Source organism: Gavialis gangeticus, unplaced genomic scaffold, assembly GCF_001723915.1.
Source record: "Gavialis gangeticus isolate Ggan-Ray unplaced genomic scaffold, GavGan_comp1, whole genome shotgun sequence".
Lineage (NCBI taxonomy): Eukaryota > Metazoa > Chordata > Crocodylia > Gavialidae > Gavialis > Gavialis gangeticus.
The window spans coordinates 197,956,133-197,969,465 of NW_017729032.1; the positions used below are offsets into that span (position 1 = coordinate 197,956,133).

General features: G+C 42.3%; 1 protein-coding gene across 1 annotated transcript in view; it reads right to left on the reverse strand.

The window, feature by feature from the left end:
- LOC109302302 (cilia- and flagella-associated protein 47-like) overlaps positions 1 to 13,333 on the reverse strand; it is a 536,681-nt gene that overhangs the window by 218,448 nt on the left and 304,900 nt on the right. Inside the window, exon 11 of the mRNA XM_019523864.1 lies at positions 1,413 to 1,517. Coding sequence (XP_019379409.1) covers positions 1,413 to 1,517 — 105 coding nt within the window. The remainder of the gene's footprint in view (positions 1 to 1,412; positions 1,518 to 13,333) is intronic.

Here is a 13,333-nt window from a genome sequence, read left to right on the forward strand (position 1 = left end):
AGAACAACCACCTTGGATTTGTACAACTAAATACCATCAGTGTAATAATTAACACCCTGCATTATTGTGGAGAATATAGTATCAGTGAAATTGAATAGAAGAAAAAGAAGATCAAAAGAATTCTTCAAAGAAGAGGGCACTGAAAAATCACAAAGGTTAGAGAAATACATTGAAAAGGTTGAAGAGACTGGTACAAAGCAACTGAAAGGATGAGATATTGATTAAAGTTCAGTGCAGATAAAAACTTGGAGATTTTCCATTACCAGGGGAAAAAAATAAATCAGATGACAAAAATCAGGTGTCAGAGCTCAATTTGTTCTTGAAAAGGTTTGGGTGAATTATTTATTTATTTTATTGCTTCTCTATTTGATGAAGAATTAAACTTTTAATTTATAGACCAGACTTCTATGAGCTATTAGGATTCAGACAAGATAATGGCATTTTGTCCTCTTGGACTGTCCTTGGATATGTACCATTTATACCAGTATTGCTAGCTCCTTGCTTCTGTTTCTAATAAATATTAAAAAGAAGGGAGAGTCTAAAATGTATGCTTTGCAAACACTGCCTACAAATAATGTTAGACATACTTTTATCTGAGAAGGGGGAAAAAAGCCTGTCTTACTTTCTTAATCTGTTTGTTTTATAAACTACACAACTTCTGCTTTTTTCAGTATTACTGAAAATACTAGACATTTCCCTAGAATATGACAGAGACAATTTACAAGTCAGCAGCCCATTAGGATCTGACAGCCCAACCAAAGTAGAGAGAGGAAATTACATACATTTAGAAGGCAAACATTTCACTCAACTAAAACTCATGTTCTGACATTATGACACTCAGGTCATAATACCAGTTCTTCTGTCTTCAGTTGCAATTTTTACTAAGCTAATAGGTCAAGGTAATAAGTCACTTTTCCGTTTGGCCTTTAAAGATTCAGGACAATTCAAAGGGAAAATGCTAAAATTTAAAACGTAAAAAAATCTGTTTCGTATGAAATAAAGACACAGTGACCCCTCCCCCCCCTTCCCCACCCAAATCCATGACTATTTCAAATGCAATTGAACTTATTTATGATTAGTATGTTCCGTTGCAATACAATTTGAATTAGGAAATAGTTTCAATCATAAAAAGATTGGTAGAACCACTAGAAATACTAATACATATTCTAATGCCCTGTATATCAACATTAACCAACAGCTCTGATTCCACCTATTATTGTAAATATAAGGCAATCTGAGCTAAATTAAGGTTAAAAGAAAAATATATATCAGGTGCATCTAAGTCAGCCTTTTCTTTGTACTGGCTTTATGATTAAGCATCAGAACATCAGAATTTAAAATCTCCTTTCCATTGAAACTTTTATTTTAGGGTCTGTTAGAATCTGTCGTCAACACCAAATGCAGCATCCTACCTGTGGACACATGAAGGTTACTGAAGCCTGGTGATTGGCTCTTCCAAGAGCAGAAGGACAGAACTGAACAGGTACTTCAGTGGTAGATTGGGGAGCCACAATCAACTGTAAACACACAAAGAAAGCAAACAAAAGTGAAAAAGAAAATCTATTTTTCGGAGTAAGCTTCTTTTATTTTGTTCTGTTTGTATCAATAATGTTGCTGTTTGCAATTAATGAGTTCCATTGTATGCATTTTGCAAAATGTCACTATGCATTAATAAGTTTCCATTCTCAGCATGCATTTTCTACTAAGCAAACACAAATAGTAAACACTATTTAGTGGTAATAACAGTATGTTTATTCCCCAGAAACTAAGTAACAACATGGTGTTGGTGACTGCTGAACCCCCCCCAAAAACAGCTCATGTGGAATTCTTAAAATTCCAGTGAAAGGGAACAGAATTTTCATTTCTGATCATACTTCATTTCTTTAGTTTATTTTTTTCTCCATCTAGTTGATATTACAATGTTGGTCCACTGAACTCAAAAGAACCAAAGTACCTTTATGGGGAAATGTATGGCAGGCTTTAATGTTCGATTGCCTCTCCTCTCCCTGTATCCTTATGTGCACTCACAAAGCGCTCAGTTACAAATACAGATATGTTATGGGGCTCTGGGCTAGCAGTGAAAGCACAAGCTTAGGAGAGATATCAAGGCTTTAGATCACAGGTGACTGGTGGGGGGGTACACAAGGGGGAAGTGCGCCCCCTGACAGGGCCATCCCCGCCGCTGACACTGCCGGTGGCTTCTGTGGGTGCTCACCAGCCCCGACACCACTGCCGCCACCAGCTTCTGTGGGTACTCGCCAGCCCCGTCCCCACAACCAACGCCGCTGGCGGCTTCTGTGGGTGCCCCCCAGACTCAAGAGGCACCAGTTGCCCATGCTTTTGATATTAAAATACAGCAAGAAGAGACCTCATCTAATCCAACTCCCTGACTGGCAATCTTTTGCCACTGTGGGGCCACTGCTTGTGACCCAGCCCCCACCTCAGGCTATACCTCCCCTCACACCCATAACAATCAGCAGATGCTGCAAAGGGAAAAGATACAAAAAGGCAGGAAAACCAGGGGCATTTATAGACATACTCCGGGAGGCGGGGGGAGGGAGAGGCACTTTGATTAGCGCAGCTCCGAGAGCCACACTAATTAGAAGTGCCCAGAGTATCACATGTATCAGTATCTCCACGCTGAAAAATGTCAGTGTTGAATGAGCTTTAGCTTAAAGCACCCCACTGCCATTTTTCAAAGTGGGGATGCTGATACACATGACACTGGAGTCTGTTGGAGTGCGGTAATTCACGCTCCAGCAGATTACTCCAATGCACTGTAATTACAGTGTGTCAGAGCAGCCTCTCTGCATATGTATAGGAGTCTTAGGGATGGGTCCTTTGCTTCAGCAGAGAGAATAAATTGAGCACAACAGGCGATAGGAACCTGGAGATGCTGCTGTGGCTGGAGTGTGCTGCTGATTCCCTAAGCTGCAGCAGGCCAGATCCAGTCTCTTCGCCAGCTGACCTGCCCATGGGCCATAGGCTGCAACTCCTAGTATGAACCATTACACAAATATTTGTCTAACATGAATTTTAAAGCTTCCAATGATATAGAGTCCATGATGTCTCTAGTCATCCGTTCTTAACCACCCTTATTCCAGGAAAAGTTTTCTAATATCTAATCTAAGTCTCCCTAGTTGTAATGTAAGCCCACAGCAACTTGTTTCCTGTAGATACAGAGACCATCACCATCATCTTTAAAACAATCCTTTTTCTAAAGGAGGAATGTTATCAAATCCACTGTCAGTCTTCTCTCTGCATTAATCCCAATCCAATCTTTCATTTGGTTTCCAGATCTCAAAGTTTTTGTTGCTCTCCTCTAGATGCCCCACCAGTTTTCCACATTTTCCTTGAACTGTTGTGCAGTGAACATAGCACTCCATATGAGACCTCATTAGTGTTGTGAAGTCAGTAACTTTTGTCAATGATTACATGGCTTTTAAAAATTAGTAATATAAGTAGGTTTTTCTTTATATTTAAAATGTTTTAATATATGTTCCTGTGACAGGTAGAATGACACAAAATTGTACTGAGCAAATCAGAATCATTTAATTAATTTTAACATTATTTAAAACCCAGGGGTCAAAGCACTACATTAAAATAGCTGGCACTGACAAACTCATTCATAAAATACCTGTCAAAGCTGAAAGAATGGTAACAAATGGTGAACAAGAATGATTAGAGAATCAGTTTGGGGGCCTTAGGTTTAACAGAATTTTAGAATATAAATGGCATATCCCAATTTTTTAAAGCTTCTGATTAATAGTTTGGGGTCCTGTATTTCTTTCATAGCCAAAACTTCAATTGATGTTGACAGAAGCTTGGATTGAATGAGGAATAGATGATTAGACTGGGAGTACTGGATTTACTTAAATATAAGACAAGAGTTTTCCCCCCAGATCAGCACAGGGTGTGGTGATGCCTTGTCTTTGATCTGAGTACCAGCCTGAGCAGGCAGTGACTCATGCAGTGGGGGAGGGGGGTTGTGGTGGGAGATGAGCAGGGGAGATGGTATGGTATGTGGCTTGGGTTGGGAGGAGTGCAGGGGAGACCGTGCTATCTACTCCCACCCCCAACTGCTTACCTTTGGCTCTAGCCTCAGCTATGACCTGGTTGGGCCCAGAGCTGTTACCACTGTTACTGCTTGGCTGGGCTGGGCTGGGCTGGGCTGAACTGAGCCACTGCTACCTGTGGAGCTAGAGTCTTTCACAAGGTAAATGGTGGGGAGGTAGCGGGCAGGTGGCAACATAGACAGGCATCAGGGGGTGGGGGACAGACACAGGGGAGGGGAAAAATTCCTTCTTGGCCCCATGCAGCAACCAGCAAAACCCACAAATATGGATTCCTTTGAAATGTCTAGCTATAGTTTCAGCCTAGCAGTCTGGTTTCTATGCACAAGAGGTTTTGTGACATACCTACCAATCACATTACCATGATTTAAAAAATGTTGATGCAAATTTCCCAATTAAGACATGCTATCCTTCCTAAAATTAAAACTTACATTTATTTTATTTTGAACAAGTAAAGTATCTACACTTTGGAAGAGGAGGGGGAAATAGCTATTGTATAAAGACAAAAATAGACTAGAACCTTAGGTTCAATAAGTTTATGAGTTGGCATATTTTCATCAGACAACAAATGCAACAATCAAATAAATCAACAAGGTAGTGTCATTATCAGTCTGAATGCCTGCACTTGAAATAGATAATGGGATTTTTTTACCTTTATAGATCTCTTGTATTCATTGATTTTTTTAATATCATGTACTCTGATATGGTATTGTACCAGGAAAGCAATTTGGTTTGATATAAGGAGCTGTGTGAAAAATAGAACTGATAAACCTCTACTTCAGAGAAAATAATATATGTAATTAGAGTCTATAACAGAAAAATGCTCAAACACAATAAGCAAGGACTAAATTTGCCAATTTTATACAGTCAACAATTTTGAAGGTTCTTCCTCATAGCATTTCCTTCTTAGTTATATAAAAAGTATCTTCTGAAGGTGCTCATAATAAGGCAATCTACTGGGAAAGAACCTCAAAAGATCAAGATTAATTCTATTAATCATGGGATTGGAAGAGACCTCAAGAGTCATTTAGTTCAACACCTTAACCTCTGGGCATCCATTTACAGCCCAAATGAGAATTCCACAACCCTAGACCAATATGCTACTCTCACAAGACACAAAATACAAACACAAACTTGAAACTTAGGACTTTGTTTTGAAGCACGTAGGGCTACTAGCAAACCACATGCCTGTTGCCAAGCCAGACAAGCAAGGGAAATAAAAATTACGCCACATATTAGTTTGCGCTATGAATTCTACAACTCGCAAGCAGGTACTTCTCTATTAGTATAACTACATCCACCACATCCTGCAACTTCAGCTCATTCCTTGCCCACATCTCTCTACCTGATTGTTTTCCCTCAATACTAAAAATCGTGGATATTTGGTGGAGTAGCTGGTTGGGAAGGTAGAGATTATTTGTAAAAGTCTGTATAAAAAGATTATGATAGACAGCTGGCACACTTAAGGGTTAGAATTAAAACTGCAGTTTGTTTGTACCTTGACTGCTGAAGATGTTTGTTTGTATTTGTTACCTAGCTTTATTTTAAAAATAAGCTTACAGAAACATGCTTATGCGGAGTGAGTTAAGGAGAGGGGCGGGGGATTAGAAGTACTGTGCATAACTGAAAAAATGTTAGACATAGGCAACATTCTGCAATGGGTTAATATTGCTGGGCCATAGCACTGCTGTTCATTTATAGGTATAAAGAGTCTCCAAATCTGAAACAGCATGTGAGCACAAAGTGGGAGAGGGTGACAGAAATGGACTCACTCAAAGTAACAGAACCAGACTCAGACCCCACTCCAACCCCAAGAGGAAGACAACAGAATTCCTCTGCTTGTCACCTACAGCCATCAGCTTGAACATTTCGAATACAACATTAATGACCTCCGATCCCTCCTGGAAAATTATGATGACCATATCAAGAGAGCCGTGGGGGACAAGCCTGTCTTAGTTCACAGACCGGCCCCCTACCTCAAACATTTCTCTTGAAACAGGGTAGCTAATTCCTATTCTTATCAAGGATTCAGGCCTGGCAACAAACCCAGATGAAACATTTGTCCTCTCGTGAACACAAACCACATTATCACTGGACCAAATAACATGGATTATAACATCCAAGGTTCATTCACCTACTCCTCTACTAATGTCAAATATAGCAGTACCTGCTTACAGTGCCATTCTGTTGCCTACATTGGACAGAATGGCAATCTCTACATGAAAGAATGAGGGGACGCTGATCTGACATCAAGTCTAAAAACACACAAAAGCCTGTAGCAAAACACTTTAACCATCCTGGACATTCCAGCACAACCTCAGAATAGGTGTTCTTAACCAATGGAACTTTAATAGCCAACTTGAACAATTAATTGTGGAACAAGAAATCATCCACAGACTGGAATGTGTAAGTATGGTCTAAACAGGGAGACTACAGAGTATTTTCTCATTACCTGTATTAGCATTCTAGAGCCCTATGTCCCTATGATTTATTACTTGTTTGCCTCTCCAACGCTGCCCCGCTTTCCTTCTCTTTCCTGTCTTTTGTATTCAAATCACTCTCCCTATTTGATAGTCTGCTCTCTGAATGTATTTTATCATGGCTAGAAGCGTGATTGTGGGATCTGGCATTAGATCCCATCTTGCCTTATTGCTGGTGCAGGCAGACCCCATCAGCTACAGACTTCCACCATGGAAGCACATGGTGTGCATCCATAGCCGAGAGCCTGGATCAATAGATCAGACTCCCAGCCGCAGGGGCACATCAGCTGATGGGGCTCCCAACCATGGGGGCACACCTAGTCACACATTCAATTAATGGCATGATGGGAACCAGCTACAAAGTTATTTTGCATTTTTTTTTGTGGAATAACGTTGTGGCTTATTCCTTGTTTTATGACACCATTGATTTCTTTAACATGTGACTGGGTTACAAGTCACATCTTACATGTAAATGTGGCAGGGCCCTTAGTCTATAAGATGCATCTCTACCCTGCTCTTACCAGATTTCAAAATAACATATTGTTTTTACTCAAATATAAGATGACCCCAATTATGAGATGACCCCCAATAATTAGGTTCTATATAGAGAAAATCTATATATAATATAATATAATTTTCCAGGTATAGAATCTAATTATTGGAGATTTGCCTTGAATTTGTCCACCTTCACTGAAACAGCAGGGAAAATAAATCTAGGGGGTCAGGTAGCCCCCTTGCCCTGTGCCTTCCCCAACTACTTTGCCTTGTAGTCCCTTCCCCACCCTCTTGCTGTCAGACCCTCATCTCCCTGAGCACATGTAAGTAAGGAGCAAATTTGAAAACACTGACCTTGAAGTAAATATACCTGTAGTAATTTTCATATAGTACCCATAGACTTAGTTCATCCAGAATTGATGCATGTTACCTTTTTTGCTACAAGTTTTAGCACAGGTTCCCCATAAACACACATTTAAGCAGTCCTTTTATACCTTGTTATATATAGTACAAACATTTTTTTTAAATAAAAATTTGTTTCCAGAGTCAAATCAATTCTGAATTAAGTTCCAAATTTCAAATGAGCAGAACTCAATCTTTCACGTTTGTGTGATGCTACTGCCAGCAAGTATTCTGCCTCCCAGACTCATCAATCTGGGGACTTCAGATACTCCCAAATCCAAGGCAGGCATCCTACATACAAGCCCCAAACTCAGACACCTTGGAGTAAAGGTGCCCCCTAGTCGCACTTTCCCTTAACCAAAAAGTCAAAGGAACAAGCTAGAGAGAAAGCCCCAGAGCAAACCCCCATATTAGTCCAAAGCCAAAAGGCTCATGATTTACCATATAGTTCAACTGGCTGGGTCCCAGTAGAGTTGACAGCATTTCAAGTCATGGTGACCCTACAGCTAAGTACTGCTCATTATGTGTGTGTACTCCAGATATCTCCCACAAAGGATCCATGTGCTAATCAGTCTCCAGGTCATAACGAACCAGGCATTCTTGTAAAGTCCTGGGAGTCTTCAAAAATGTTTATGCAGATGAGACACAGGGCAACCTAGTCCAGGTACACCCCACAGAGGGTAGGGCCACAAAAATCCTTTGTGACAAGCTGAAAGAAGGGGCAACAGAAGGATTCTAGGTGAGATATTTGGATCCCCATTTGGTGATGTTTGCCAGACATTTAAGTCTGGTGAAGAAACAGAAATAATTGGAAATGGAAAGAAGAATTCAGCAGTGGGTATGAAGAGAAAGTCAAAATGTATGCAATGTAGTGGCTTACCATGACTTGAATAAGAGTCAGTGCTGGGAAGGGGACTGCACTTAATGGGCACTACCAATTTCAGATAGGCTGCCTACGCTATCCTTGTGGTAGGTTCCCAACAACATGTTTGCCCAATATGGGCCATATGTTTTATAGTCATGCTCAGTGTTGGCTGCATTTAATCAACTTCATAGCTAGTTTCCACTGCTGAGAACATGCTGCTTTTGGCAGCATTTTAGTGATAGACAATGCATTCTGTAAAACGTCTTTGTATGCAATTATAAGATGCAGGGCTTTTTCCCCAAGCTGATTGGGGAAAAATCCTTGTCTTGTATTTGAGTAAATACAGAAACTGACTGCCTCTCTTTCTCTTCTCCATGGACAGCCACCTTGATGAGGTGGAGAGGCTTGTGTGTACCAATGATCTTAAGAACAACACTGTTGGAAGTTATGGTGGTAAGGCCAAAGGTGAAGTATCAGACAAACAGCAGTCAAACATAACATAAAAACCTCAATGGTGGAGCAGGCAGATGAAAAAGGCACACTACTCAACGGCTCTGAAGACAAATAAAGTTTGTAGTGGAAGAGTAACCCCAGTTGTCTTGGAACTTCTTGCCACTGGAAGCAAGTTTCTTCTCCACCAAGATCCATGCAGTTACTCATGTGCAGTGGCCTCCTTATGTAAAACAAGCTATGTGTAGGCTTCTCCCACTGGATCCAACATCCACCACAATAACCAATACCAATATCCAAACATCTACAAAATCCTGCTGCAATGGATGAGTGGTGATGGGGACAGACAAAGTGATCATCACCAGGAGTCCCTAGTCATGGATCCACACACAGATGACAGTTGTGTGTTGGTCACTTCAGTCTTGGAGTGGGACAAGAGGGTGATTCATCATCTGTGATCATGACTAAACAATTATTTTTAGGATCCCTTCTCCCCACCCTGCATGGGTAGGGTGCTAGAAAAGGTGCCCCAAACATAGGCTGTCCCACCTTATCTTACCCAACTAGATAGCCCCTTCCATGGGGGATTACTCAAACTGTGGATGAAACAAAAATGTCCTGTGCATCCTGGAATGTACAAACCCTACTAGATGACTCAAACCGTAAAACACCTGAATGTAGAACAACTATTATAACCTGAGAACTCTCTTGGTACTACATCAATATTGCTGTTGTCAGTGAGACCAGACATATAGACGAAGGCCATCTGAGGGAGGAAGGCGGTGACCATATGTTCTTCTGGAAAGGAAAACCTGCAAATGACAGGCAAATACATGGAGTTGGTTTCTCCATTAAGAACCACATTATCAACAGTATGACTGAATTCCCTGTTGGCATTAACAAGCACCTCATGATGCTCTGCCTCCAACTGACCAACGATTTCTTACCATCATCAATGCATACACCCCAACACTTGATGCTGAGGAAGAATAGAAAGACCAGTTTTATGCTGATCTTGATGAAATCCTAACTCTCATTCTGAAAAAAGATAAGATCATCTTCCTTGCAGATTTTAATGCAAGAGATGGCTAGGACTTGACCACATGGAAGGGCACCATCGGGAGGGAAGGAGTGGGCAAGGCCAATTCAAACAGCATGCTTTTACTAAGTAAATGTGCAAAGCATGACCTTGTCGTTACTAACACTATCTACAGACAATATGACAGATACAAAACAACCTGGTAATACCCCTGTTTGAAACAATGGCACCTCCTCAACTATGTCATCGTAAAAGCCTGTGAGATAAAAGACGTTCATACCATGCATGTCATGAGAGAAGCCAATGACTGCTGGACTGAAGTGAGATCAATCATGTTCATTAGGGTTACAGTGAAACTTAAGAAACAACCCAAATCAGCCTGAAGACAGTACAACTTCAAATGCCTTCAGACCCCTAGATACTTGAAAGCCCTCCAAAGATCTCTCAGCAAGAAACTTGCCAATTTTAGGCTCGAAAATAGTAACACGTGTTGAGGAAGACCAGCTACCTCTAAAGGAGACCATCCATGAGGCCTGTATGAAATCAGCCGGCTTTATCACCTGCCATCAGGACTAGTTTGATGAAAACAATGCCCAGATGATAACCCTTATTGATCTGAAGAGAAAAGCTTTCTGTGACTGACAAAATCATCCTACATCCAGTCAGATGCAGGGGACTTTTTGAAGGCTTAAAACTGAAGCCCAGAGAAAGATTTCAGAAATTAAAAACAAATGGTGGGAAGAGAAGTTGAAAGAAATGTAACAATTTATTAACAATTGTAATATGCGGAGCTTCTTCAGTGCAATCAAGGCTGTGTATGAACCAAGCTCTTATGGACTCATTGCGCTTAGATAAAGATGACAGTACACTCCTCAGTGACAATGAGTCCATCAGAAACTGCTGGAAGGAGCACTACCAAAAGCTCCTGAACTGAGAATTGACAGTGACTGATGAAACCATTGAATCCATCCCACAGCATCCACCAGTGCTACCTCCAGAAGATCCCTGGCATAAAGTGGGAGACTCACTGCACAAATGCCAGTGTCCTCACAGATGCTAACACCTCCAGTTTGGAACCATTGATTATTCAACATTAGCTGTGGTGGACATGGCATTGTATGTGCATGTCTGATGTACATTTACCAAAACAACTGCTATATTCCCAAGTCAACCGAGGACAAAGGGCATGCAGGTGACAGAGGGAATGTTTCAAAGACACCCTCAAGGAAAACATTAATAAGTGTGGCATTGACACCACAAATTGGGAAAAACTATCCTGGGACAGGGCTACATGGCGATGCCTTGTGAGAGAAGGTATATCTTACTTTGGTGAAAACCATCTCACCCTGGAGGCAGAAAAACAACAGAAGCAGAAGGAAAGAAAATAAGACCCAGAAACGCATGGTCCGACTCACCCTTTAAACACCACCTGTGACATTTGCCAGGGAGTCTGAAGCTCTAGGATTGACCTTCTTAGCCATCAACTGGCTCATCTATAACCCTTTACTTGACCCATAGGAATGCTCATCCTTGACCATGAGGGATCACTGCTGCCAACCTCTCTTAGTGTCATAGTGCTTGGGGTCCGAAGCAACCTAAACAGATCATCAGGTCTGACTCCCTGCTCCGGGCAGGAACAGCTACCGGGGTCATATCACCCCAGCCAAATATCTGTCCCACCTCCTCTTGAAGACCCCCAAGGTAGGAGAAAGCACCACCTCACCTGGGTGCCCATTACAGAGCCTGGCAGCCCTAACTGTAAAGTAATGTCTCCTGATGTGCAGCCTGAACCTTCTCTCTAACAATTTGTGGCCATTATTCCTAGTAACCCTGGGTGGTGCCTGGGGGAACAGAGCCTCCCGCAATTCCCACTGGTCCCCCCGGTGAGTTTGTAAATGGCCACCAGATCCCCTCTCAGCCTTCTCTTGTGGAGACTGAATAGGATCAGGCCCTTTAGCCTCTCCTCATAGGGCCTGCCTTGCTGCCCCTTGACCATACAAGTGGCCCTCCTCTGGACCCTCTCAATGCTAGCCACATCCCTTTTGAAATGCGGCACCCAGAACTGGACGCAGTACTCCAGCTGTGTCCTGACCAACGCCGCATAGAAGGGAAGGATCACCTCCCTCGACTTGCTTGTGATGCATCTGTAAATGCATGGCAAGGTGAGGTTAGCCTTACTGACTGCTTCCTCCCATTGGCAGCTTGTGTTCATCCTGGAGTCAACAATGACTCCAAGATCCCTCTCTGCCACCATGTTGACAAGAAGGGTGTTCCCCAGCCTATAGGTGTGTTGCTGATTCCTCCTCCCTAGATTCAGCACCTTGCACTTCTCTGCTTTGAATTCCACCCTATTCTCATCCACCTACCTCTGTAACCTGTCAAGATCTAGCTGGATTCTGTCCCTCCCCTCCAGCATGCCCATCTTGCCCCACAACTTGGTGTTGTCAGCAGAATTCCACTGCCCACATCCCTCCAGGTCGAAACTGACCCATCCACCACCACTCTCTAGGTGCAACCATCTAGCCAATTTGCCACCCATCTGGCTCTGTAGGCATCAATGCTCCAGTCACCTAGTTTTTTAAAGAGAATGTGGTGGAAAACCATGTCAAAGGCTTTCTTAAAGTTCAGAAAGACGAAATCCACCTCAACACTCTTATCCAGGGACTTTGTGACCTGATCATAAAAAGAAACCAGGTTAGTCAGGCAGGACCTACCCTCATTGAACCCATGTTGGTTGCCCCTGAGCATTACCCCCCCGCTGGGCCCTTGCAGATGTGCTCCTTGATAATTTTCTCAAAAGTCTTCCCAAGGACCGAGGTAAGACTGACTGGCCTATAATTGCCAAGGTCCTCCTTTCTCCCCTTCTTGTAAATGGGGGCCACATTGACTCTTTTCCAACCCTCTGGTACCTGGCCAGTGCCCCACAGGTGCTCATAGAGCCGTGCCAGGGGCCCCACTATGACCCCCACCAATTTCCTCAGCAACCTCGGGTGAAAAGCATCTGGACCTACTCATTTAAACATGTCCAGCCCCTCCAAAAGTTCCCTAACTAGGTTGTACTTGACCCTAGGCATGGCAGTGACTCTTGGTAAAGTTACTACCAGGCATCCTTATAATCCTTACTTTCATGGTTTTGAACTGTGTTCACTGGAACTACTCCTAATTTATACCAGATTGACAGGAAAATTAGGTCTTTTGAGTTTCAGTTAGGCTTCATTAAGCACCCAAAAATTCAGGGATACATGAACGTAATTGATCTAGACATCAGGAAAGTCTGTTACCACTAGACTGCCAGCACCTTAACTAAAGTCAAGAATACAGCAAATAATCTCTTGAAATATTTCAGCCATGCTTCTTTTGACTTTGACTGAAATTAAGCAAGACAGAGCTAATAACAGCAACACAAATGATACTGACTGTGGCAGGGCACTGTTTGTGCCTGCCACTTTAAGGGCCTGAAGCTGGCAGCCGCCAGGTGCCTGATGAGGGCAGCCATTTTGGATCTTGGGCTGCCCATATAAACAGGGCA